The sequence below is a fragment of the Epinephelus fuscoguttatus genome, linkage group LG21 (genome assembly GCF_011397635.1).
Source record: "Epinephelus fuscoguttatus linkage group LG21, E.fuscoguttatus.final_Chr_v1".
Lineage (NCBI taxonomy): Eukaryota > Metazoa > Chordata > Actinopteri > Perciformes > Serranidae > Epinephelus > Epinephelus fuscoguttatus.
Genome location: NC_064772.1, coordinates 15,610,346 through 15,636,668, shown reverse-complemented (window position 1 = coordinate 15,636,668; position 26,323 = coordinate 15,610,346). Strand labels below are relative to the sequence as shown.

The window sequence follows — 26,323 nt, the reverse complement described above, 5'->3', positions numbered from 1 at the left end:
TGCCTCCTTCAAATAAACATTTCAAGTCTGTTGTGTGAGAAAAGTTTCTTTTATTAGTATGCTTGGAATTCATTTGAAATGTCTACTTTTTCCAAAAAGGGCTGGATCTTGATAATTTCACGATTTGTCAAAATGAGACACCAATTCAGCGACTATGAGAGGGACAGCAGGTTAACAAGTCTTTAGTTTACAACTGGACAACACTTTTTCTGGTAAAAGACACCACTTACAGTAAATCCCAATTTTCAACGTTTAAAGATTCACACAAGACTTCAGTAACAAGGAACACTTTATTTTTTTGTGTTTGGCTCTTCTCTTTTCATCACAAATATTATCTACGTCCACCCAAAGTGTTCCAGCAGGGATCAACGCTCCCCGACATCTTTTATGGAAAGGACAGAAACATAGAACATAAATCCAGTTCTTCTTCTTTCTAAACATAACTATGCTTGTAGAAAAGAAAAAAAAATTGAATTTAGCTGAGTGTACCACTTGTTTTGTAAGTTGGTAGTACTCTGTTGGTTTGGTGACGGTTTGCTTTTACAGACGAGTAGTAACTAACTCTCTGGAAATAATGCAAGCTTCCTGTTCTACGCAACTGCAATGAGGGCTGACGGTACATTTACTTATGCGGAAAAGCCTTGATTTTTAAAAAAAAAAAAAAAAAAAAGGTGTTAAAACTGGGGTAGAACAGTACCACTTCACAACAAATTATAAAAGCTGTGAACTCAGTATGGCCACACAACCTCAATAAATATGTGTTTAAAGTGGTTTCCCATCATTTTTCTTGATACTGTAACATCTGTGAGCATCTGGTGTCAAATCACTGTAAAACATTTGTTACCGAAAGAATGATTTGAGATTAGAAACAAGCTTTAATTTCTTTTGCTGATGTCTAAAACAGACCAAAATAAGAGAGGGGGCAGCAAAATCAAACAGTGGATATGAAAAACAGTTAGTAGCTGTAATCATCAGGCAAACTACAACAGCACTACATTCTTGAACAGAAGGATTTTTTTCATTTGTATGGTTTTTTTTTTTTTTTGTCACAAGTGGTGAGATCCAGAGGCAGGCAGCAGCCTGTGAGACAACAAGCAGAGTTCTCTTCAGATGACAAAGCAGTTTCTATCAGTAAGGCCACTTTATACAGAAATTCTAAATGAGGACCACAACCTATCACTTCTTGTCCATAGATCTTTGCAGAGTGTCATCGCCATGATGAAAGGAAAAAAAAAAGCTTCAAGTTTCTAAATTAAAGAGCCTGATGGCCGGCTTGTATGTGGGGAGGGGCTGATGTTTGCCTCGTTCACCACCACAGCAGGAGGAAAAAAAAAAAAAAAAAGCTCAGTCCACGTTGTCACCACCAGCTTTGCTGCTGAGGTAGTATCCCCACGCCTGAAGCCCCCACCGCAACTCAAAAACACCACAAAATATCGTGTGCGATTGGGTTATAACGATCTTGCAAAAAAATAGATATTTTCACAGAAGTTTGTAAAATCATCTTGCCTAAAGTTATCCTCTGTGGCTTTATCGAAGCAAGTTGAAGTCCAGAGAAAGGTTGTGCCACACAACTGCTGCTCTGAGTACAATCCACACAGGACAAATCTGTCATCTGCTGTTGCTGCTGCAGTGTTGTACGTTTGGGTGTATTTTGCCAATTCCTTTTCAATTATTCCCTCTTTCAACAGCCCCTTCAGACGCAGTCCTTCAGTTTTGCCAACCAGTGTATGTTAAGTGCTGCCATTTATTTAAAGGGAGTGTCATTGTATGTGCTGCGGTTGTATTGCTGTGCATGAATATGACGCTGTGTGTGTGTGTGTGTGTGTGTGTGTGTGTGTGTGTGTGTGAGTAACCAGTGTGGTGATGTTGGCAGGTGGGCTCTGTAGGGACTGCAGTCAACACAGCTGGAGTTCAGCTTCCTTCGAGGGGCTGGGCAGGACCGAGCTGAAGGGGCCAGGGGACGGAGGGGAATGGCTCTACTTATCCCCCAGGATGGCATATTGGTTGTCGAGTTGCAAGTGCTGCATAGAGGCGCCACCGCTCTCCTCTCTACCACGGTTCCTGTGTTTCACAACTTCAAAGGTCTTCTCCATTTCCCTGTCCCTGAAACACAGACATGTAACATTTAAATCAAACTGCGGCAAGACATTAGCCTCTCATTTAAACCAGGGTTTTTCCTGCATAGACAAGTACGAGGCGGCGTCTCCAGCTCTTAGCGGGGGTCTTTATGGTAAACTCTATTTCCCAACAAACTTGCTCTTGGTGAATTTCTATCATTTGTTACTGCAATTGCGGCATCACACTAATGTGGTGGCACTGTATGGTAATCAGCACAGTGCACCGGGAAAGGCGCAGCCAAAGAGGAAGAAAAGACCTTTTTGGCTGAACTGCAGCAAAGCAGGCATCAGCCCGATAAACAAGAAAGAAAGCCGATGAGGTCATTATTATTCTCTCTTTCCCAGCAGCACAATTTTTTAATATAGTTTTATATCACCAGCTGACAGTTAACAATGCCATTGCAAATGATAGTTGGCGTTTGTGAATGCAGCTCTATGCAGATTCAAAATTCCTGGACTCATACGCAAAACATTGTTGAAACAAAAAACATGCCTGCTTCCAACTGTAGTAAAGCAGATAATAAGCTCCAACCTTATTTTCATCAAAATGAGTCGTCCTCCGAGCTGGACAAATAACGTTGCTCTCTATGTACAGCTTGTCGTGAGACAAGTATGTAGGGGCCGTCTAACGGCAACACTGAAAAGAAATACTATAAAAATATTTGCTCATAGTCAATGTAGTGTCCCCAAAAATCCCTTCACACATCAATGGTCTCCATTAAGTTACACTACAACACTTAATTTGGTAAAAATGTGCTTTTGCATAATTTTGGGGAATTCTTGTTGTAAAAAATATTCAGTAACTTCACTCTTATACAGTGTAATGTCACGAAAATCACTTCACACACATATGATTACTATGACTCAGAGAGCATACTGCTTGTAAAACAGTGTTTGCTGAAGCCACGGTACACGTGATCAGGATGGTACCACCTCTGCCTCATTTTGAGCCAGGAAAAACCCTGTTAAACAAACTATTGCTATCGGACTCTACCTACTTGCGTGTCTCCGTATGCTTGGCGGTGGACAGTAGGGAGGGAAACTGTGCATCACTGAAGATCTCAGGAGGCCCCTGGGTGGGAGCTCTTCTGGCGTTGGACAGCCGAGCCCCTGGGGGGCGATATACACCAGCAGGCTTCGACTCAGGCTCCTCTACCTCCTCTGTAATTATAAAAATCACACCAGTTTGAAGAAAAAATAATTTGGGGTTTCTAAAGGCATAAACAAGTTAAATGTAAGACTTTTATAATACCACTTAAAATGAAATTTAAGAGCAAACTTGCTAAAGAAATACACAACAAAAGTGAAAATATGGTAAATTCATTGATGTCAGTTCAAAATGACCAGTAAAGTAAAATGACACAGATGATACTCACTGTGCTCACTGCTCTCAGCACAGAAAAATAAACAAGGTCTTAGTTTAACAATGCAGACTGATGGCCTGATCCATGTGCAACAACACCTGATATTCTGGCAGTGACATGACCAAAAATATTTAAAGGTCCAGTGAGTCAGGTTTAGTGACATCTAGTGGTGAGGTTGGAGAGCTGAAACTTCTCCTGTGTGTCAAGCGTGCAGGAGAACTACGGTGGCTGATGCAAAAATGCGAATGGCCCCAAATAGATCCAGTGTTTGGTTTGTCCGTTCTGGGCTACTGTAGAACAACATGGCAGGCTCCATAGAAGAGTAATCTCTCCGTATGTAGATATAAATAGCTCATTCTATCTAAGGTAACAAAAACAACAATTCTTATTGTAAGATGATTTTAAACTAAGGAAAACTAGTTATGAATATTATATTACATTTCTGCCATATATCCCCCTGAAGCCTACATACTAGACCTTTAAGACCCATCCAATCTGAATTTATGAGCACGTAAGGCCTTTTATCAGTAAATATGTACTTAAGATACTTTTTATGGACCCGCTGCCACACATAATTATTTTATGATAATAAAAAATTAAAAACATGTCTGGCTTGGAACACACTAGAGAAATTAGCTTAGTCATAGGCTCCCATAACCCTATAGTATCCCATAATTAGCAAGAGTGCTAATAAATATGAGCTCAGTGTAAATGACATTAACTAGGGTGGGAAAAAACAACAAGGGTATTCTTAATAAACAGTGTTATGCTCATTCCCTGACTGTCAATTCCTGACACTTTAAAACAAATGAAAGTTTGAGTGGGTTTACTCACGCACGGGTGCAGCAGCAGGAGCTGGGGCAGCACCAGACTTGTTCCAGGGACCAGACATTTTGTCTCCGCTGACCAGAATGATCTCTCCATCCTCACCAACCTCCTCCTTCTCGTACTCCTCTTCCTCTTTCTCGTCACTACAGACAGACAGTAGGCAGTTGAGCTGTGGTGAACCCATGGTGAGCTATCCAAGATTTTTTTGTTTCTCCAGTTGAGTTTGACAGAGATCTGCTTGTAAAACAGGTTAATCTATTTATCAATTTAAAATACATATCATTTGTAATATGCACTAAAACTCACGACACAATCTATCAGATAAAGTAAGGATGGTTAAAATGACACTGGCACTGACAAATGGTTCATTTTATGCCTAAAAAGTAATTTATTTTGACAGTTTATTTTCAGTAAGGCTGCATTAATAAGTATTGTGAGGGTATTACACTACAACAATCAATCCAAATTGTAAGGTAGCGTTTCAAATCAGTTTCATAACAAAATAAAAAAATAAATATACTTGATTAAGAAAGAAAATTTAATGAAAGGTTCTTCTGATGTTGTATTCAAAGGGAAATAATCTGCATGAAATTCATCCAAATCACATGTTTTACTCAAACACATAAGCTGCAATTATGATGTTCGCTTTTGGTTTAACAGTGCAGTTCATCAGTTTTTCTGTACTGTTATTGTTATGCATTGAATATAATACGAATATAAATACAGGGAGGGATGCACATGTTCTAAATACTGAGGGGGACGTGTCAAAATACATAGTTTTAAGTGCTGTTACAGACACTCTCCAGGACCTCTGCCATCACTGTGGATCTGAGGATACGGATGGTAACTTTGTCTCTGGAGACGTGAAAAAAATAAAACTGATCTAGGGCTGCAACGATTAGTCGACTAATTGATGACTAATCGACTATTAAAATAATCGATGACTATTTTAGTAGTCGACTAATCGGTTTGAGTCATTTTTCATAGAAAAATATAAAGGTATAAAGGTACCCCAAAATACTCTTACTGCAGCTTCTTATGTTCAAATATTGGCAGCTTTACACACTCTCCCATGACAATGAACTAAAACCCTTGGGCTTGAGTACAAAACAAGACATTAGATGACAAAATTTTGTGGTTTGGGAGAGACAGACCAACATTTTTCAACATTTTAATACATTTTTCGATATAATGATTTGTCGACTAATCGAAGTAATAATCGACAGATTAGTCAACAATGAAAATAACCGTTAGTTGCAGCCCTAATCTGGAGTCAGGCTAACTGTGCTGTGACACCCAGAATTTGCCCCAAAACCACTGCACAATGACTGCTACATAAAAACACTGGGGAGGTTCAAAACATACATGCTGTCTTCTTGCTTCTTCCAGTAGTATAATCACTTAAAAGGTCCAGTGTTTAAGACTTAGGGGATTTAGTGTAGTGTCTCTCTCTCTCTCTCTTTCTCTGTCTCATTGTGTCATGTGGATTACTGTTAATTTGTTATGCTGATCTGTTCTGTACGACATCTATTGCACGTCTGTCCGTCCTGGAAGAGGGATCCCTCCTCAGTTGCTCTTCCTGAGGTTTCTACCGTTTTTTTTCCCCGTTAAAGGGTTTTTTTGGGGGAGTTTTTCCTTATCCGCTGCGAGGGTCATAAGGACAGAGGGATGTCGTATGCTGTAAAGCCCTGTGAGGCAAACTGTGATTTGTGATATTGGGCTTTATAAATAAAATTGAATTGAATTGAATTGAATTGAAAGCAGTTTCATATTTAAAAAAACAACAACAGTGTTTTTCCTATGCTCTTGTCACTGAAGGGCTGCTAACTATGGTGGCCAATGTGAAAAAGCAAAAGGCTCTATCTAGAGTCAGTGTTTGGTTTGTCCATTCTGGGCTACTGTAGAAACATGCGGTGCAACATGGCAATCTCCGAGGATGAGGACCCCTCCTTGTGTAGAATTAACAGCTTATTGTAAGGTAAGGAAAACACAACAATTCTAACGTTCAGGTGATTACACACTTAAGTAAACACACTCAAATGATGTCATGTGGACAAGGAATCAAGACAACCAAATACATATGTGATTCTCACCTTATCTGTAAAGCCTGAAGCCGGAGCCCGCTGTAATCCACTTCTTTCTGCTCAAAATCTTTCCATTCCTCGTCCTCCTTGGCAGAAGAAGGCATTAATACACAACGCTTATTACAGTAAAACTACACTGGTAATATGGGTGATGCTTAATTCACTTAGGCCCTCCTTTAATAAAACATCTGCACCCTAGTCTCTTCCCAGGAAACTAATATACAGGCCATACCAGCATAGGTCAACGTTACCCACCAGTGTGACAAGTTATCTAACCTTATAAAGGATAATGTTTAATTGTCACACAATCATAATAATGTTATCTAAAAGCTATAAAGGATGTGGACACCGTGCAAACTTGTGACAAATGGCGGCTCGGCCTAGTTGCATAGCCACGATTCAAAGAAGAGGATGACAGCTCCCCCTTGCACACACACGGCCTTTAACACTCTATTAGCTGATAAGTGGGCCTCAAACGTCAACGTGTAGCTAATATTTTGACGCTTGACGGAAGCTAATGTTGTAAAAAAAAATTAAGTGTACAACGCGTGCTAAATGTCGTCTCCCGTCTGAATGTGCTCCAGGTGAAACCATATGCTAGCTAGCAACCGGCTTTGCCTCCCTTCACATCTCTATTAACGTTACACGCATGGTTTTCCTGCATTAACGGGTGAAACGTTAGAGACACGTTAGCAAAGCGGGCTAAATATAAGCAGGAAGCAGATTGTGACGAGGGATGCAAAATTTGACACGACACCGGTATCTGGGAAAGACTGAGGCAAAAAAGTTACCAGGGAGTAGTTACCTTTTCAATCTGTGTGTCCTGATTCTCGTTTTTCGCAGATTTTTCCTTCTCCTTTTTAGTCTTTTTCGTCACAGCCGACGTCGGCCCAGCGGCGGTGTCTTTGCCCTTTCCTTTCTCTTTCTTCTTCTTTTTATCCCGCTTGGCAAAGAAATCGTCCAGGCTCTTCTCTGGTGGTAGATCCGCCATTTTCAAAGAGCAACGTTAAACTAGTGAGCTAACCGAGCAATGACAAATGTGAAAATCTGCTCCCCGGCGGTGAGGACAGCTGCTCAGACGGTCAGTAAAGATGGAGTTAGTCCTTCCTCTGGCGGTTTAACGTCTGTTACACGTTGATAAAAATGTCCAACCTGGTTCCTTGGCCGAATCGATGACTATCCTGACAACCATGCCATGCACGGGCTATTTGACAAATCTGTACCGTCACCCGGAAACACCTCTATCCTGAACCGGAAATAGTATGAGCCACAAAAAATAGTCACAATATTAGTACTTTTTCCTCATATACATCGGTCATATTAAATTATATTTTTTTTCTGTATTTCAATTTTAAAAATGCTAAAAATAATAATTCAATTTTTTCTCCTGAAGTTATTTTTTTGTTTGTTTGTTTTAATACTATTGAGAGCAGATTCAGGAATTAAATATCATGAATATAAAGAACTGTAAAATAAGAGTGAATTACAATGATGTGGAAGAAACTTGTACTCTTAAAATTAGTCACAATATTAGTACATTTTTCATATACATCAGTCATATTTTATTTAATTTTTTCTGTATTTTATTATTATTATTTTTCATTAAATCCTCTAAAATTGAATGCAAAAAATTCCTAAATTCAGTTTTAATTCCTTACTTCCAAAAATGTTTTTATTATTTTTTTGTTTAAATACTATTGCCAGCAGATTCAGGCATCAGTTATCATGAATATACAGAATTGAAATGACAATGATGTGGAAGAAGCTTGTACTCTTAAAAATATTCACAATATTAGTACATTTTTCATATACATCAGTCATATTTAAATTTGTTTTTATATATATACACATATATATATTAAATTTTCTAAAATTAAATGCAAAAACATCCTAAATTGTTTTTGTTGAAATACTACTGCCAGCAGATTCAGGAATAAAATATGATGAATATAAAGAATTGTAAAGTAAGAGTGAATGACAATGATCTGGAAGAAACTTGTGCTCTTGGTCAATCTTCATTTTGATGAATAATAAAATAAATTCGTTGAACTACAGTTGATCATACTTTGATATATGTTTAATACAACTTTAATCAGAAACTTTTGGCACATGCATGGACAGACATAGAAGCGTCATACATTTTGATTTCATAGCTCACAATTTTGAATTAATAAATACGTTTGAATTACCAGAATTTTTATTTGTCATTCCTAACATTTCATCTTTTTTCCTCCTGGCTCAATGGGGACTCCATATCAACGTAGGTATGTTCTGAACCCATGTTATATGTAACTGTAGCTTACAACTTTTTATTTTGCATCTAATATGTAAATTTTTGTAAGTTTAAATAGAAAAAATTGTTGCAATGATCTCAGAAAAAATCTCCCAGGATTTAATTTGTCGTGTCTTTTTAATATCAATTCTAAGATCAAATTCTCACCATTTAGCAACAGACAAAACAGATTAGTATGTATTTATGTGATTGTTTACAAAGGAGGTAAATCAGAAACTATCATCACAATTACACATTGCAAATAATATTAGATATGCATTTGGATGTGTTATTTAGTGGCTTCTTCTATTCTGGAGTGTGTAAATCACCCCCTTCTCTCTGAATTTGTATTGTTGCCTACAGGCCGTAGGTGGAAGGTGCCTGCTCTTAGGACAAAGAGATTTGAGGTTTCCTTCGTCCCTACAGCCATTCAATTGTTGAATAGCAGATAGTCTGTAAACTGTTTATGTGCTCATGTCTATTTGCACAGATTGCTCAGGCTGCTGAAATCTGCACTTTGCATTGGCACTTTGATTGTTTTCCTATTAATCTTCATTTATTTTATTTTTAAGTCTCCTAGAATCTGCCCAGTATGTCATGTTATGTGTTGTTGTCCATCAGTGTTTTGTATTTTGTATGTTTTGTGTATTTTCCTGGCTGCAAACCAATTTCACTGAAAGGGACAATAAAGATACTTTGACTCTGACTTTGATTGTGTTGTGTAGTGTGAATGTATGTTTTGTATTGTCGCTATGTAACTGTGTAGACCCCAGGGAGAATATCTGATGCAATGAAATTGCTAATGGGGATCTTAATAAACGTGGAAACAAAACAATCTAATTAGATGGTGTTTAAAATATTACACAGCACTTACAAATCTTATTTTGACTGAATATAACCTCCAAACATGTTTTTTTTAAACAGAATAAACTTTAAACTCATGCAATACTCTTCCCTCTATGTTTGGTACAAACTTTCCAAACAGCACGTGGCCATTCATTTACATAGATTTTCAAATATGGGTACACAAAAAGACACTGTCAAAAATTGAACTGTCATGTTTTTCTAGATTTGAACAGGCACACAAATCTGTTAATAACACTCATCAAATTAAGCCTCTCCTCTGCAGTGAAGCAGGCTTGTAAACAGATTATTGCACTGACGTCATATTCCCAGAGCTGGAGGTCACTTGTCCACATGCAGCACTGGTGGACAAAGAGAAAATTCTAGCTCACTGCATCAATGGATGTGCTGTGGTCGGCAACACTGTTTACGCTGCTTTGTTATGTAGTAAACCAGTATGATATCTAACAAACACATGCAGTACACATGGTCTGACACAGTTTCTGGGGTGACTTTGTAGCAATGTGAGGAAATGTGTTGATTAAATTTAGGATTTAAGAGAATAAATCAACCAGTCAGTGTTTTTTTTGTTCCTTTGTTTTATTGCTCAGCAGTAAAAAGTACAGTGTATACTACAGTACAAAAAATACATAATGTTGAACACTGCTCCACCGTGCCACTGAACGTTTTGTAAAATATCCACTTTTGAGCGTGCAAAACAAGAAGCCCAGCTGTGAGCATCCAATGCAGGAAATATCAATATGTTTAACCGTGTCGTTCAGCATCACCTTTTGGACCAGTGATCTCTGAACAACATCTCACAATGCAGAAAATCTTTAGCGACGATAGAGGCAGGCAGCATTGATTATTGAATAAAACTGCAGCGATGCAAAATAAAAACAGATGATAGAAGGACCACAGGTTCAATAATTAAACAAAATATTCAAACGCTCTTTTTTTGTATGTAATTAAACTGCCTCTGTATGTGCTCACAGTAAATATTCAGCATACATTATTTATCTCAGTGTTTTTATTGGTCAAGATTTTTGACAGCCTCTAACACGTATTATGTGGTCCAGTAACTAATTCACAATCATTCAACATTTCAACAAACACGGTTTGCATTGATGGACAAACACATTATTTATGGAGGGAGACATTTACAGTAGCAAGGTTGGTCTACATGTTTCCTACAGCGCTGAGAAACTCCTTCTCAAACTGGGCTATAACCAGTAGCCACTCCACGATACAGACAAACAGACAGACAGACAGACGCACAGATAAAACTGAGCTGAACGTGACACAAAGTCGTGTCTGACTTAAAATAACAGTGATATTTGGTTGGGGGCAGCACATTGAATTCATCTGACCACACTCACACAGTATGCTTACATGCACAAACAGGGCATTCACACACATACTGATATATATAGATATATATAAAGGGCCAACATAAGGAATTAAGACATCTACGTGGTCCCTCTTAAGAGAAGCTGGTGACACATGAGGGGGGAAAGCCATTTTAAGTCAGTTTCCTGTGATGAACAACTCTTTAATCGCTGCTCGATGCCCATCCCAAAGCAACCAAATATTCTGCCCAAAATAACCATCAAAACCTGAGCCCGCATTTATCAAACTGCTGATTGATTTTTAGACTTTGCCAAAGTACAGATCCTTCATGTTTACTTGCAAACTTAGGCATAAAAGCTATTTATCATTTACTGTAACAATGTTCCAACATTTTAAAAGAACGTCAGAGGTAACAGCCGTGCAAGCAACAAGAACAAAGCTGACATTGTGTTTGCTATCAATTTCCATGCATCTTTATGGTCTGAGTTTGTTGTCAGTTACAATTCCTCTGATGTCTTACGGCAGCAGAATGTCTTTCCTGCTTTTTGCATCCATGTCATCCAATTTCCTGTTATTTAATTCCAATTTAATATATATATATATATATATATATATATATATACACACATATAACCTTTTTTTTTATAGCCACTTTAAATGCTTGACTTTGTTTAGCTCTATTGTGTTTGTTTTCTTGTTTTTGTTTTCTCACATAACTCCTCAAGTAAAGTTTTTTTTTTTAGATATCCCAGGAAGCACTGCACTCTGTCTATTCCAGCTCAGAACATGCTCTTAAAAGGGACAGTTCACCCTCAAATCAAAAATACATATTTTACCTCCTCCCTGTAGTGCTGTTTATCAGTCTAGATTGTTTTGGTGCGAGTTGCAGAGTTTTGGAGATATCAGCCGTAGAGATGTCTGCCTTCTCTCCAATATAATGGAACTAGATGGCACTCAGCTTATGGTGCTCAGAGCGCCCCCAATTTTTTTTTTTTTAAACCTAGCAGCAATGTCTCTTTCCAGACATCATGACCTGGTTGCTCAAGATAATCTACGGATTTTGTTGTGAGCAGTTTTATGTAAAAAAAACTATTTTCTTTCAACTGAACTACAACTGCCAAACGTATGCACATACAATCACTTGCACTAGATGTGCTCCTTTATCCACTGCTCATTTTCATTCACTGCTACTCATTATTATTATTATTATTATTATTATTATCATTATTGTTACTTATTGCCGTGTCTTGTATTTTTGTACTTATTCTGCATGCCCAGTTTTAAAGTTTTAAGTTTTTAAGTTTAATTTTTGAAATCTTTAATCTGACTCTTTCCCCTTGACTGCTGTGACACTGGAATTTCTCAATTATGGGATCAATAAAGGTGTATCTTATCTTACCATGCAGGAGGAAGCATGCACTTACTAATGGAGGAGAGGCTTGTGACAGCACGAGATGTAAACACTTATGGCATCCTCCTCGGCTGAGCTGTTACATTAGCTATCTCAGTGGTGCTAGTGAGCTAGCAGTAGATGTATGCTTCCATTTGCATGGTGAAACAGTTGGCGGGTGTAGTTCAGTAGAGAGAAAATAGTTCCTACATGAAACTGCTCACAACAAGGTCTGTGGATTATCTTTATTAACCAGGTCATGATTTCCGGAAAGAGACATTGCTGTTAAGTTCCTCAGATGTATTTTTGGCGCTTTGAGCACCACAAGCCGAGTGCCATCTAGTTCCATTATAGGCAGACATCTCTACAGCAAATATCTCCAGCACTCTGCAACTGACACTGAAACAATCTAGACTGATAAACAACTCTAAAGGTAAGGAGACAAATGTGTATTTTTGATTTTTGGGGTGAAGTGTTCCTTTAAGGGCTTGTTTATGCTTAACGTTTGATATGTATGCAGACACAGTTGGAGCATTCTGTCTGTCCTTCATTTTGTCCATTTATGCCAACATAAAGGACGCATGGAAGTATGAGGGCAGTGACGTTTACAAAGTTTGAAACAGGCCTGTCTATTTTCACACACAAAGGGAGTATAAATAAGGCCTAAAGGTTACTCAGCTGTAAGCTGTTTGCTTAATAAATGTGTCTCATTCTTCACTTTCAGCAGACTGTTTTTTTTTTTTTTTTGCTCTTTAAGTCATTCTTAAGTGAACTTCTCAGTTTGATAAATATGGGCCCTGATCTCACACACTGTGTCCCTGTTTCCCCCCCATGAACATATAGGTGCTATATTCAAGTTCAACAGGCTATAAGTATTTTGGGATTGATTTTAAAGGAAAATAAAATTACAAAGAACAGCTTTAATGTTTTTTTTTCATAGCACGTTTCTCTCTCTAAAGCAGTTTTCATGTGGCAACATCCACAGTGCACTCACCATCAAGCCACCGTAATGAAACAAAACCACATATACTCTGTATTTTATAAAGACAATAAAAACCTTTTATCACAATTAAGCCTTTTGTAGAAAATGTACATCAGAAAAATATGCAGGTGCATCCTCATAGTAAATAGTGTCTGTTTACATCATCTCTTCTTTCAGGTTGTTTTTTGTCATATACAGTATAAAGTCTCTGAATATTTACCACATTTATAAAATAGACAACAACAGCAGGGGGAGTAGAAGAGGAGAATCAGACAGTGTCTCTTTTTTCCTGTCTCTAGATGGCAGAAGCTTTGTCCCTGTTGATGAAGAGGGTCTCCTGGCAGAAAGGGTTAACCAGGACCACGCTGCTGCCGCTGTAGTCTCCATTAGGGGGTAGACAGGTGTCATGATCCTGCAAATACACACGCAGGAAAAAAACAGTAAAGGAAAAGCAGTGATTCATGATTCAGGGCTCACCATTAAGGCGACACGCTGCAGTCTACTGTGTCTAAGTCTCTCTACGGGTAATAAGCACTAGTGTGGGAGCGCACAGAATTAAATATGGGTTTGGTGCACCCTGGGGCTTTTAAGAAGATGGTGAACAAAGATATCTGACAAAGCTACATGAGCAGAGATAGAAAAGGAGGCGGAGGGGAAGATGTAAAAGGGAGGGATGATGTAGAAATGCTTGTTGATGGTGAGTCAGCAGTAATAAGGCAGAGCTGGAGGAGGGAGGTGTGAAAATCTAAATGATTTGTATTATGAGGCCATTTTATCAACGAGATCCGATCAAATCAAACTAACGCTGTCACTTGGGGGTTTGTGATCATTTCGCCTGGAGCACTGTCATTTACCTAAAGCACCAGGAGAAGCTACGGCTGCTGATCTATAGAGACAGGTAAAACAGGGAGGGAAACAACACCTGGGTGTCACCAGGGGCATCCCACACATGATCCAACCTCAGCTTCCCTCTCCTGATGCCCCACAGGCAGAATGCAAATACACCAATGGATGAGGAATAAAAGAAAGGAGACACACAGTGAAAAAGTCACTGGAGAGAAACTGATGAAAAAACATGCAAACATAACAAAACACTAGCCCCTCAAATGAAATGTGGAGGAAGATGAGGCAGAGGGCACATTTAGTCCTAACTGAACAATGACACCACTGTTATACAGCACCACTTCCACCAGATGGAGCTGTAATGCACTAAAAACTGAGCCGATGCACCTGATCCAAAACTTATCTGGTTATTTTTCTCAGTATGAAAGAGACCAAATATAATTAGAAAATTGGCAGAAATAAACAGGGGCTGAATGAAAAAAAAAATTCAAATGATTCATGGAAATGATCTGAAGTTGTATATTCACATTCTCAGCTACAAAAACAGCCAATTAGCAGCAAGTCAACAGATTTATATAAGTTTTCAAACTAACATGAGACCAAAGACCTTCTTCAGGAAGTCTAACTATAAGCTGGAAAACTTTACAAAAGCTCAACATCCAGAATATTAATATTGGTGCTGGACATAAGAACATGTCAAAGTCTGCACACTAAACAAAGCTCCCATAAAAAATGACCACCAAGCGACAGCTCAAGCATCAAGCTCTTCTTTAGAATTGGTGGAAATTTATACATGTTCATGGGAGCATCATCTAATCCCTGGACTCTATTTCTCCATATAACTATAGGTTGAATAATTAAATATGAACTCAGAAATCCTAACAATATAGAGCATACCAAACACAGAAAAACATAAGCAGTGTTAACTGGAATGTGATGTTATTTTATAGCCTCTGTATTTAAAAGCTGTGCCTAAAACACCCTCAGCAGAATATTCTTGACAAACTGACTAATGATCTATTATTCTAATCATCATCATAAGGTCCAAGTTTCTACTGCAGAACATTACTTGCAAAAGTAATTTCTTTTTGACCTGCCACTAACCAAACTCTGTACAGTTTGAATGTCAAATAAATAAATAAATTAATAAATTAATAAATAAATAAATAAATAAAAAAGATCACTTTGTAGTTATTAATGTAACTGCTCAATTATATTTTCTTCTTTTCTGGTGGAAAATACTAAATCCTGAAAGATTTTTGCCCCAAACACTGAAAATTTTAAAATATGTAGTCAAAAAATCCAATCCAACTGTGTACAATGTGTGTAATCACATAATGTCTCCACCTCTTGATATCATAAAACCCTTCAAATTCCCTGAAATATTACAGAGGACATGACCCATGTGTCCTAATTGGTAGCTACCCGTTAAACACTTAAAGCTCTTTTATCAACTTGTCACAAGTTGTATGGAAGCCCATTTTTACCAGTGTAATGAAAAAAATAAAAATCCTGCAAGTCATTATAATGAGAAATGTAATAATCAAAATAATAACATATTTATCTCAAAATAATGAGAAACTTTCTCAAAATAATGACTTAGTATTCTTCCTCATTATTTTGGATACAAAGTTATTATTTTGCTAACATTTCTCATTATTTTGAAATATTAAGTCATTATTTTGCTAAAGTTTCTCATTATTTTGGATACAAAGTCATAATTTTGCTAACGTTTCTCATTATTTTGGATACAAAGTCATTATTTTGCTAAAGTTTCTCATTATTTTGGATACAAAGTCATAATTTTGCTAACGTTTCTCATTATTTTGGATACAAAGTCATTATTTTGCTAACGTTTATCATTATTTTAAGATACAAAGTCATAATTTTGCTAACGTTTATTTTGGATACAAAGTCATAATTTTGCTAACGTTTCTCATTATTTTGAGATACAAAGTCATTTTGCAAACGTTTCTCATTATTTTGAGATGTTAAGTCATTATTTTGCTAAAGTTTCTCATTATTTTGAGATACAAAGTCACTATTTGCTAAAGTTTCTCATTATTTTGAGACACTAGGTCATTATTTCGAGAAAGTTTCTCATTGCAATGATTTTCTTTTGTCACACAGAGGCTGAAAGGGGCTTCAATACAGTTGGTATAAGGTTTAAAAAGTGTGCTTGTAAATTAAATTGAATTGTTTTCCCTTACTGTTTTAATTCAGCAACATTACACATTCGTAATAAGAGTACACCGGTGTACTGATAGGACAATACTTTCATATCCCTTTACTAGATGTGAAAAACGAACTCCTAACAAGTGATTTTAATAGATTCCCTGCAGGGGAATTCTCTTTTTGCTTGTTCCAAAAAGCATCTCTGTAAATCGTAGTAATACAGTGTCATGCTTCAGCAGGCCTCGGGGCTTGCTGACAGGGGAGATTGAACATGGATCCTCTCGTTGTTTCCATACTCATTAAAACCATTCTGCTGACTGATAGTGAAACATCAAGTAAATGTCCGTCCACTTCTGTGTGCAGTGCTGTGCACTAATAGAGTCAGTGTGCCAGTGGTTCATACCTCACTCTCCAGAGTGTGTATCTCTCTGGGCAGCTCCACAGCATGCCTGCTGAAGTAGTCCATGGTGATGGCGTTGTTCCAGTAGCTGAGGTTGTTCTCTTGACTTGACGACTTCTTCTTCCTCCTCATACAGCACACAGTCAAAAGCACAGCTAGAGCGGGCAGAGACAGGGAAGGAAAATGAGGGGTTAGTACAGAGACTGGAAGAGCTGCTGCTTCAAATAGCCTCTGAAAGCACCCACACAAGCTGCTCAGGTAGAGGCTGTCATGTTCCACGACAACATGCCACTGCTACAAGAAAAATACCATCTTGAAACATTGTTTGAGATGGCGACTCATGGTGTGCCTTGTAGTCATTTAGAGCTATCTAAAATAATAAAACTGTCAGCAGTCTCTCAGCACAGCAAATCACACAACAAAATAATTTATTATGAAAGGGGAAGAAATCCTTATTTCTCTGTCTCCAACAGAATGCAAAAAATGTGTTTTGCTTAAGGTGCAACTCTACTACTCAATGAAAAATACTCTCTTGTCCTTGCTGTTGCTATTGCACTCTCTCCAACTTAATACAACAAGATGAAGCCCTGAAGGTTGTCTGGAGGCTGTTAAAAGGTATTTGGAGAAATGAGGGAGATCACTTTCTGAAGCCAGTGTAAACCAGGAACATTGAAGAAAAGTAAATGTGAAATAAATAAATTACAGTGATTTATTACAAAATACCTCTACTGTGACCTTGGGTGAAAGTTTCCTAAATGTTCTAATGCATAGGATTTCGGGGGATATATTGGCAGAAATGGAATATAATATAGTAAGTATGTTTTCTTTAGTGTATAGTCAAATGAAAATAGGAAATCATGTTTTTGTTACCTTAGAATGAGCTGTTTGTATCTACATAGGGAGCGGGTCCTCATCCACACAGTCGTGTTGCACTGCCATGTTTCTACAGTATCCCAGAGCTGTCAAACTGAACGCTAGAGTTAGATAGGGCTATTCGCATTTTTGCGTCCTTCACCATAATTAACAGCCCTGGGATGATCCGAACAGAGTCAGAGAAACGCTGACTTCTTTTGTGAAATCACCTGGTCCATTTGTTTTGGAGAGGAACGGACCTCTGCGGATAATTCAGCTCCTGGTAAAAACCTAATAAACAATAAACAAATCCTAACTGGGAGTTCATGCTTAGCACATGGGTGAAGTTTCAGCTGGTTGCAATCTGCAATCATCACCACTAGATGTCACTAAATGCTACACACTACTCCTTTAAAGGTCTAGTGTGTGGGATTTAGTGGCATCTAGCAGTGAGGCTGCAGATTGTTACCAACTTGAAACTTCTCCCGTGTGCCAATCGTGTAGGAAAACTGGCCCTATCTAGAGCCAATGTTTGGTTTGACCACTCTGGGCTACTGTAAAACATGGCAGACTCCATGGAAAAGGCCTTCGCCATATGTAGAGACAAATGGCTCATCCTTAGGTAACAAAAACACAATAATTCTTAGTTTCAGGTGACTATTCATGAATGAAAGATCATTGCTTGCACAATACTGTGTATATCGATCTAAAATGAAAACCGTATTAGCTCGAACATTCATTCTTTTGCTGCAGAAAGCTAAGGCTTCTGTACTCTGGGTCATCACATTGTACTCTCTTAATGATGTCATTACGTTACCTTAACTTATATGTGATGCAAAACTCTGTGAAAAAGTGAAGGAATAAATGATGAGTCTGGTGAAACTAGTGCCTTTACGCTTTGCTGATTTAAATAAGCATATCTCAAAAACTCAACAATATGTACGGTTCAAATAAGTTATGTTATTATGTTAGTTATTTTGTAAAATTTGATTTAAAAAAAAAACATCTATTTTTTTCTATTTTTTAAATTCATAACACAATTTCAATAATTGTATCAATTATTGTGGTTTATTGACTTAGAAAACCTTTTAGTTTGGGTTGTGCAGATTTTAGGGATTTGAACCATTTGAAGATACTCCAAGACATGACATCACAATGGGCAAAAATACCAGTGAAGGCATTGGTGGACCATTGCTACTGCAGATCTAGATGGGTTTTAAAGAAAGCATTTGACATTTTGGGAAATACTTTGCTTTCTGTCAGAGAGAAACACGAGGGGGTGTTGGTAGCTTAGCGGATAGTACTGGCGCCCCATGTATAGAGGCAATGCCTTGCTGCAGCAGTCGCGAGTTAGACTCCGGCTTGCAACTCAAGGTCAGCCAAACTCATTACATTCGTTAATTTCAAGCTGCTCTAACATTACTCACAGCATGACGACACAGGCACACTGATGGCCAGCACGATCCACACAATGTCCATCTTGCTCAAGCAGATGGTCATGCGGGACGACGGGGAGTCAACGGTGGGGCCTGAGCTGTTGCCAGGCGTCCAGGGGTCCTGGGTAGTGGCAGGCACCTGCCGGATCAGGAAGTTCCCGCTGGCTGTGGAGGCGGGCTCTGAGATGTTCCCCTGACCTGGTGTGTCCTCGACTGAGCTGCCATTAGATACCAGCCCTCCAAGTGCAGTCACATTCCCCAACGTTTGTGCCACAGGGGCATTGTCTGTGCCATTACCTTGCACCACCCGACCAAGAGTTTCCTCAGTGGTGGTCTTGTTGGATGCAGTGTAGTTGTCTGGGATAACTGTAGGATTCTGTGTGTTGAGGCCGAGCACAGTGGACAGCGCTGGAGTGGATGTGGTGGAAGTTAGATTCTCAGGCGGGCTCTGGACTGGAGTGACAGACCCTTCCTTCGGCTCTAGCACCAGTTCACGAGTGGGGGGCTCACTCACTCCGTGCACCTCCCTCAGGGTGATGGCATGGTGTGCAGCCAGCTCTTGGGCGCCCCGAGCATGCTCCCTGAGTTTCAGGCCTGCTGCAGGATCAGCATTCATCAGTGAAGAGGAAAAAGAGGGGCGCTCATGATCTGGAACATGCTTCAAGCCAGAGTCGACACGTTCCTCCACACTCAGCTTCTGAGGCTCTACATGGTGTGCAGCAAGCGTGTCTCCTCTGTTTGATCCAGAGCTGGACAGAGGAGCTGGGGGGTTTGGAGCTCCTCTGGCAGTAGATTCCACATCTATATTTGGGACCGCTGTGCTGGGAGATGTAGGGCTGCTGCTGCTGCTGCTGCTGGCCTGGTTAGTGCTGACAGTAACTGGGTTATGGACTTGAGGTACCCTGACCAATTTGTGCATGTGGCCTTGGTTTACGTTATCAGAGCTCAGCTCCGGGGGCTGATTCACATGAATGCTCACAGTGTTTGGGGTCACGCCATGGACTGGAGAGCCGTCATGAGCCAGGCTGGAAGATTGGGTTGTGTGAAGCAAGGCCAAAGGGTGGAGGGCAACAGTCGGGAGGATGATGCTTGAGGGCTGGGTGCCTCCTTTGGATGACCATTCTCCGCTGCTGGAGCCTTCCTGATGCCAGTCGTGTGGGGGAGGTTTGGGCGCAGAGAGGGGGCTGCTGTGGGCGGCTGCCATGGAGACAGAGTCCTGGGATGTCTGGCTGAGATACGGCTCCTGTGCTGATGACACCAGTCCTACTGGCAGTGCTAGGAATGCTAGAACACCTGTAGAGAAAGAGATGGACAGTCCATGATTAGCACATAATGATGCAGGATGTCATTTTAGCTTCATGCTTTATTGGATTATTTTTCTGTATGTGTGTATTTTCAGCAACTTTAAATCATTGCTCTCGAGGATCCTACAAAGCAAAGCTAGAAACTGACTGTTCAAAGAGATGTGTAGCCTTGTCTCGCATTCATTATGCACCTCAGCCTTTAATCTACTGAACCACTGTGTTTAGTTTAACTAGGTGAGCGCTTTATTAACTGCATTATTCACTAGACGAGTTGCACTGTCTGTACCCGTGCATGCACCAATGGCTTTGTTACTCTGCAGAAATTCTTAAAGGGCTCACTCTTTACCGAGGTTTTAAAATAACAAGCAATTATTTGATTCCAATCTCTACGTAACACTGAAAAAAGTACCTTAGTGGCACAGTTCATACATTTCCAATGCAGTTTGACTTGTTTTAATCATTTCCAGTATTTTAGAATAAGATGTCTTGATGGACTGTCTGAATAAGTAGATTTTCTGAAATAAATAATCAAGTAAAAATGCATTTGCAGCCAGTGAAATTGTCACTTGCTTCATGCTCAACAGCAGACAAAATGACTTGTACAGATATTTTTACAGTGGACAGATTCATGACAGTCATAGTGTCAAAATAGCTCACTTAACATGCTAAAACCATCTCAGAGAAGCTGACAGATTCACTTTCTCAGGCTCAATCCCATAAGGAGGCTGTGTAGTGACAAGCCATTAGCAGGTGCCTGTGGGGAATATTGGTCCTATTATGTTATCCAGACATAAAGTCATAGAGGGAGAGACGTGCAAAGGCTTATTAATTTCCCCTTTGCTCCCTCCCTTCCATCCCTTATTGACACTGTTAAACACAGCTAATGTGAGACATTAGTGGAGCTCCCACAGGGCCGTTTCTATGTGTTCAGCTGAGAACAGAACATGCAGTAAGACGGAGCTAATATTAAATAAATCCTTGTCTGAATTAGGGTTATGTAGCATGTTGTTGCAGATGGTGTGAGAATGATTTTCAACAAACTCCATGAAAAGAATCCAACAATCCCTTATGTTGTCTCAATAATTTTCAACTTCCAAACCTGTCTGTGGCACTCGTGCATTCATTCCTGCTGAAGATGAAAATTTAAAGGCTCAGAAATGTCCTAAAACAGATATTTTTCAGCAAACTTTACCCTAACAGCAATAAATAGTGCATTTGCTGGGGACTATTTTCAGATATGGAGTCAAAACATATTTGGTTTGCTACTGAGTGTCTATGGCTGCAGGACAGTGTACATGAGAGTGACTAAAACAGGGTACCAGACACTTACATTTAAAGCTTTTTAAGACCTTTTCAAGATAATTTCAACAAAACTTAAGATTGTTTTTGAACAAATCCTTAAGTAAGTATAGCCTAAAGGTTAGCAGTATGTAGTCCAGTGCAGAAGTAGGTTTGTGCAAGTATAAAGTAAAAAGACAGTATTAGATTCATAGTTCAATTTTTTTTAGGTGGGGTTGTGTGAGGTTCTTATCCACAGTCAGTGTATTACCTACAGCAGATAGTGGACATGCCCCCAGTTTGGAGAAGCAGACAGCAGTACCACCACGGAAGCTAAGCAATGGACTGCTGTGGATGAGGGCAGCAGGAAAACATAAACATAAACTACTTTAAAAACAAAACAAAACAGTAAAACAGTAAAAATGTATGCTATATTAAGAATATTCTCACTGCTTTACCTTGCCACAGACAGCCCTTTCTGACAGGGAAACCGTTAATGGCTCATGCATGGTCTTGTCAAAGCCACCAAACTCAATTGACAAAAACGGTAATTCTAGCCTGCTGAACACAGGAGCTGCTGGTCTGTCGCTGCCTCGACCATTTAGTTTGTTTGTGTTATTGTGTGAGACTGGTGAATCCGAACTAATCCCTTTAATCACCAAAGTCACACAATAACACAAACAAACTGGCAGTGATAGACCAGCACCTCTTGTGTTAAGCCACGGTAAATTACTGTTTTTCTCAGTGGAGTCTGGCTTTGAAGAGAGCGATTTTACAGCTTCAGTTGCTCATCGAAAATAAATGTCTGGTGGCAAAATAAAACAGTGACTTTTTTTTGAGTGGCTAAAATACAAGTTGTTGCTGCCCCCATCCACTTTGGATTTTTACTGCAACGTCATTGTAACAGCATCTTGGAAGCCCATGAGGGTTGGGCACATGTAAGTGTGCCTGACACAAAGTAAAAAAATCAATCCACCCACAGCAGTACATTGCTTAGGTGTCTTTCAATGGAAGGTCTGTGACACAGACGAGAAAGAGATATCGGGCTTTGGATGCTCAGATTTTTTAGAAGGACCTATTCATTGTTGTTCGGCTCGTTTCATGGGAACTGTATTGTTTCATAAAACTTTCAAAAGCAAGACTGATAGAAAAAAACACAGAATGTAAAGCCACCACTGTGACCTACATGTCGTGGCCATCGTTTAACTATGGTGCTCAGTAACTATGGAAACCAAGTTTCAATTACCAAGAGGGGAAGAGGAGAAGGAGATTCGAGAATAGGTGAGAGAAGAAATCTGTTGAACATGTTGAAAGAAAAGGGACAGAGTGGGACAGAATATTTCAGAAAATGGTGAATTTTAAAAAACCAACAAGCCCGGGTAAGTCAATATCAGACATCTCAAATTTATTTGACAGAGAAAGCTTTTCCACCCTCTTTCCTCTTTGTTCACCAGGGGATTTAAAACACACCACAGCAGAACCCCAAAGCACTGACTATTTAAACTGAGCCTCTGAATCATTAATCATATTCCTCCATACTCAATCACACAGACTACCAGGATAGAGGGTCCAGGCCCTGTCTTCCATTAACCAAGCCTGTCACGTCTCTAATCCACGGAGCCCACTCCAGACTCATATCTGAGGAGATAACACACATGGCCATCCTTGATTTATGACTGCTTGTCTCTCCTAAGATGATCCTTTAGGCAGGGAAATGGAACACAGACAAACCCAAACTATCAAAGCTTAAGTATCTGGACTATTGTGGATTGTCTGTTATGTCAATGGTGGTCACATTAGGACAAATTCATCTCTTTTGAGATGTGCACAAGACATTAGGGACTGTTCATTATTTATGAGGGGGGAGGGGAGGTGCAAAACAGGGTGGCTGTCAAATAATTTTTCAGCACTGGGGAGGAACTTGTGTTTTTATTTTGGCTCAGAGGAGGGACATACAACTTAAAATGTTTGTTTGTATTTATTATAAATATCCTCTGAACTCCAAATCCCACTGGCAGGTTTGAGAGGCATCTTTTCTTCAAAAAAAAAAATCACCAAAATCACATAATTATCATAGCAAGAAACTCTAAAAACAGATATTATCTTTGGATTTTTCAATGTTTTTCTTTGATCACTCTATTCTGTAAGTCTCATTTAAATTTGGCCAAAAATAAACCATTTGCACTAACCACATCCTAAAAAAAACCATTACATTCTGAGCATATGCATGCATAACAGTGATGAAAAACAAAGCTTTTTCCAACTCAAGGATCTTGTTTTCAGCTTTTAACTCAAGGGGTAAGTTTTGAAATCTAGCTGTTTGCTTGTTGCATAGGCTCCAATACCTACATGTGTTGCGAATATTCATAAAACTATGGCTACTCATGGTGGATGGAGGGTCACGCAGGGTCATACTTTTCACAAATTACTCTATAGTGAAAACAGTACATAAACAAAAACACGATACCAAAGAGAGAAAACAAGACAAAAGAATAATAGATAAAAGCATCGTTACAAAATCTTAGGTATAATCTATCAAATACTAACTTTTAATAAAGGAAAGGTAGCTACTTACACATGGAGATAGATTTGTCTCAGTATTATTTGTGTGAGATCAACAACCCATGTGTACGTGTGTCCACAAAAAAAGATTTGTAATCCCACAAAAATATTTCGCAAATATAAAACAGATTTGCAGAGACACACAAGCAAATTCCAAAATAAAAAAAAAAAGACTCAGTGTGTGTAAAATGCGAATCAGCAAGTGCAGAATTAAGATTCACAAATATGTTTTCAACAGTTGTAAATGTTAAGAAGATAATTAAAAACTTTTTTCATTTATTTGTAAATTATTTAAATGTATTCACAGATATTTTTTTTACACTTTGGAATTTGTTTATTTGCAGCTTGCAAAATGGTTTTGTGAGTTTACAAATCTCTCTTCTATTTGTGGAAGGTGTTGGATGCTCGGGGAAGGTGGTAAATTTTTATTAACACACAGACTGTGGATCTGTTCACACAAATGACAGTAATATAATAATAACAATACTGAGACAAATCTGCAAGCAGATTAGAGTAATAATTCGTTTAAAAAAAAAGGAGGTAAAAAAGATATCAGAGGCCAGTTAAGAGTAAATATGTTAACAATGTTATGGTCTGGCTTGAGTCTAACCTTCAATCAGTACCATAACCTGACTGTCACAACCTGGCAACCTGACACTCTGCCTCTACTAAATAAAACATATCGCCCACAGTCACTTTACAAAGTTATATCAGTAATGTGCAAACTAATTAAAACAGCACAAAAACAGGAACACATTCTTGTGATTTGTCCGGCTCATCAGAAACACAGCATGAGACATTTGGGTTCACCCTGATCTGTAACCAACATGGAGATTAATATTCAGTACGGGACTTTGCAGTTTAGTTAGATCATGTTTTATTAAATATCACATCTAAAATGTTAAAGGGATGAATCTGCTTTTTAAGTAAGCTTGTACTCAGACATCTGACTGCTCATATATTCATTAGTGTTGAATATGAGTGAGGATAACACAGGCCTTTCTGCATGAAACACTGTGTTTACTTCTGACGTTTATTAGTTTATTTTGTGTGTGACACTCTTTATTTGACTTAAGTATTATGTCTATTATTGAGGGTTATTATATCAAGAGTTGTATGACTCATACGAGAGCACACAATGTAGAAAATGAACAACGTAGTGTTGATGAGAGGATTAAAGGAATACTTATCATTTGTATATCAATTACTCACCCCATGTTACCTTGAATTTGTGAAGAAAACTTTGTTTTTTTCACATGCCTCCACGGTGAATGGAGAATCCTAAAAAGGCTAACGTTCTTCATGAATTGAAGTCATCGGGGACCACATTTAACAACAGCCAAGTCCCAGTTGATACTGCATAAAACCCTTTGAGACCTGCAGTACCGCTGGTCAGGGTTTCCCCCCACACAACAGGATATCGGATTGTAACTAATGAACATATACTGGCCACAGCCACACTCCTCACGTTAACTCTTCTCTGCATTTTATGTATGCTGATTAGGATGTGTAGTCCCCTGCAACTGATCTGGCACCTGCTAAGGCATTGGCTTTGCCCTGGCTGACAAGGTGGGGATCCTGATTGGAGCAGCACCTGGTCAGCCTCTCCAATCCAGAGGGTACAGCTCAGGATCTAGAATCTATAAATGCCTGGCCAGCTTGGTAGTCTGGAAGCCCCTGCCCTTCATCAGACATGACACGTCTGATGAAGGGCAGGGGCCCGAAACGTAACACATGAATAAATTGTTCAAGGAGCAGTTTCTGGTGTGCGGACTTTATCTTTTATTCCATACTTACCTTTTGGTCCAGCACCCAGCATTAAGTTTTTTGGGATGTGCGTGCTACTTTTACCTGTTACAGCTTGATAGTCTGGGCGGCTGGAATTTTTCCACCCACCAGTGTGCCTCTCATTACTGCAGACATTTCAAGCTATACTGATAGTTGTTAAATTAGCTCTTTGATGAAACTAGTATTGAGGTACTTGTTAAACTACCTGGGGGAATGGGCATGGGGTAGTTTTAAAAGCTAACAATACAAACATGCAGCATTATTTGCTTTGTTAGAAACACTGGGTGTAGGGGTGCTGTTTCATCTGTTTTGTTTATTTGTTTGTTTTCCACCAAGTAACTAAGGATAGTTAGGTTTTTCACTTTTGGTTTTGTTTAGGTAAGGTTAGTAACTCTTATTTTAAGAGTCTTCTTTTGGTTATATTTCTTTCTCTGAGTTGAACATGCACCCACAAG

General features: G+C 38.9%; 2 protein-coding genes across 4 annotated transcripts in view; both read right to left on the bottom strand.

Annotated features, from left to right (window-relative positions):
• Window positions 1-650: 650 nt before the first annotated feature.
• cdv3 (carnitine deficiency-associated gene expressed in ventricle 3) lies at window positions 651-7,634 on the bottom strand. 3 transcript variants are annotated; one of them, XM_049565147.1, is made up of 5 exons: window positions 7,199-7,634; window positions 6,403-6,479; window positions 4,316-4,452; window positions 3,116-3,278; window positions 651-2,103 (listed from the first exon to the last, which is right to left on the bottom strand). In XM_049565147.1, the coding sequence occupies exons 1-5, from the start codon at window positions 7,382-7,384 to the stop codon at window positions 1,977-1,979; spliced, it is 690 nt and encodes a 229-aa protein (XP_049421104.1). In that variant the 5' UTR covers window positions 7,385-7,634; the 3' UTR covers window positions 651-1,976. The 3 variants fall into 3 exon arrangements, with proteins under 3 accessions (XP_049421104.1, XP_049421105.1, XP_049421106.1); XM_049565148.1 differs by having other exon boundaries at window positions 6,403-6,476; XM_049565149.1 differs by having other exon boundaries at window positions 1,968-2,103; window positions 3,112-3,278.
• Window positions 7,635-10,103: 2,469 nt separating this feature from the next.
• The window catches only part of tmem108 (transmembrane protein 108), a 69,279-nt gene continuing 53,059 nt past the window's right edge, over window positions 10,104-26,323 (bottom strand). The window contains exons 3-5 of the mRNA XM_049565144.1: window positions 18,928-20,229; window positions 16,652-16,803; window positions 10,104-13,642 (exon numbers count right to left, since the gene is read on the bottom strand). Coding sequence (XP_049421101.1) covers window positions 13,526-13,642; window positions 16,652-16,803; window positions 18,928-20,229 — 1,571 coding nt within the window. The 3' untranslated portion in view covers window positions 10,104-13,525. The remainder of the gene's footprint in view (window positions 13,643-16,651; window positions 16,804-18,927; window positions 20,230-26,323) is intronic.

What these genes read in the sequence shown, in the direction of transcription:
- cdv3 (XM_049565147.1), bottom strand. Translation starts at nt 7,384, where the DNA reads ATGGCGGATCTACCACCAGAGAAGAGCCTGGACGATTTCTTTGCCAAG. An exon ending in CTTCAGGCTTTACAGATAAG is followed by an intron (nt 4,453 to 6,402) that starts GTGAGAATCACA and finishes GTCTGTCTGTAG; the next exon opens with TGACGAGAAAGAGGAAGAGG. An exon ending in AAGCATACGGAGACACGCAA is followed by an intron (nt 2,104 to 3,115) that starts GTAGGTAGAGTC and finishes TCTGTGTTTCAG; the next exon opens with GGACAGGGAAATGGAGAAGA.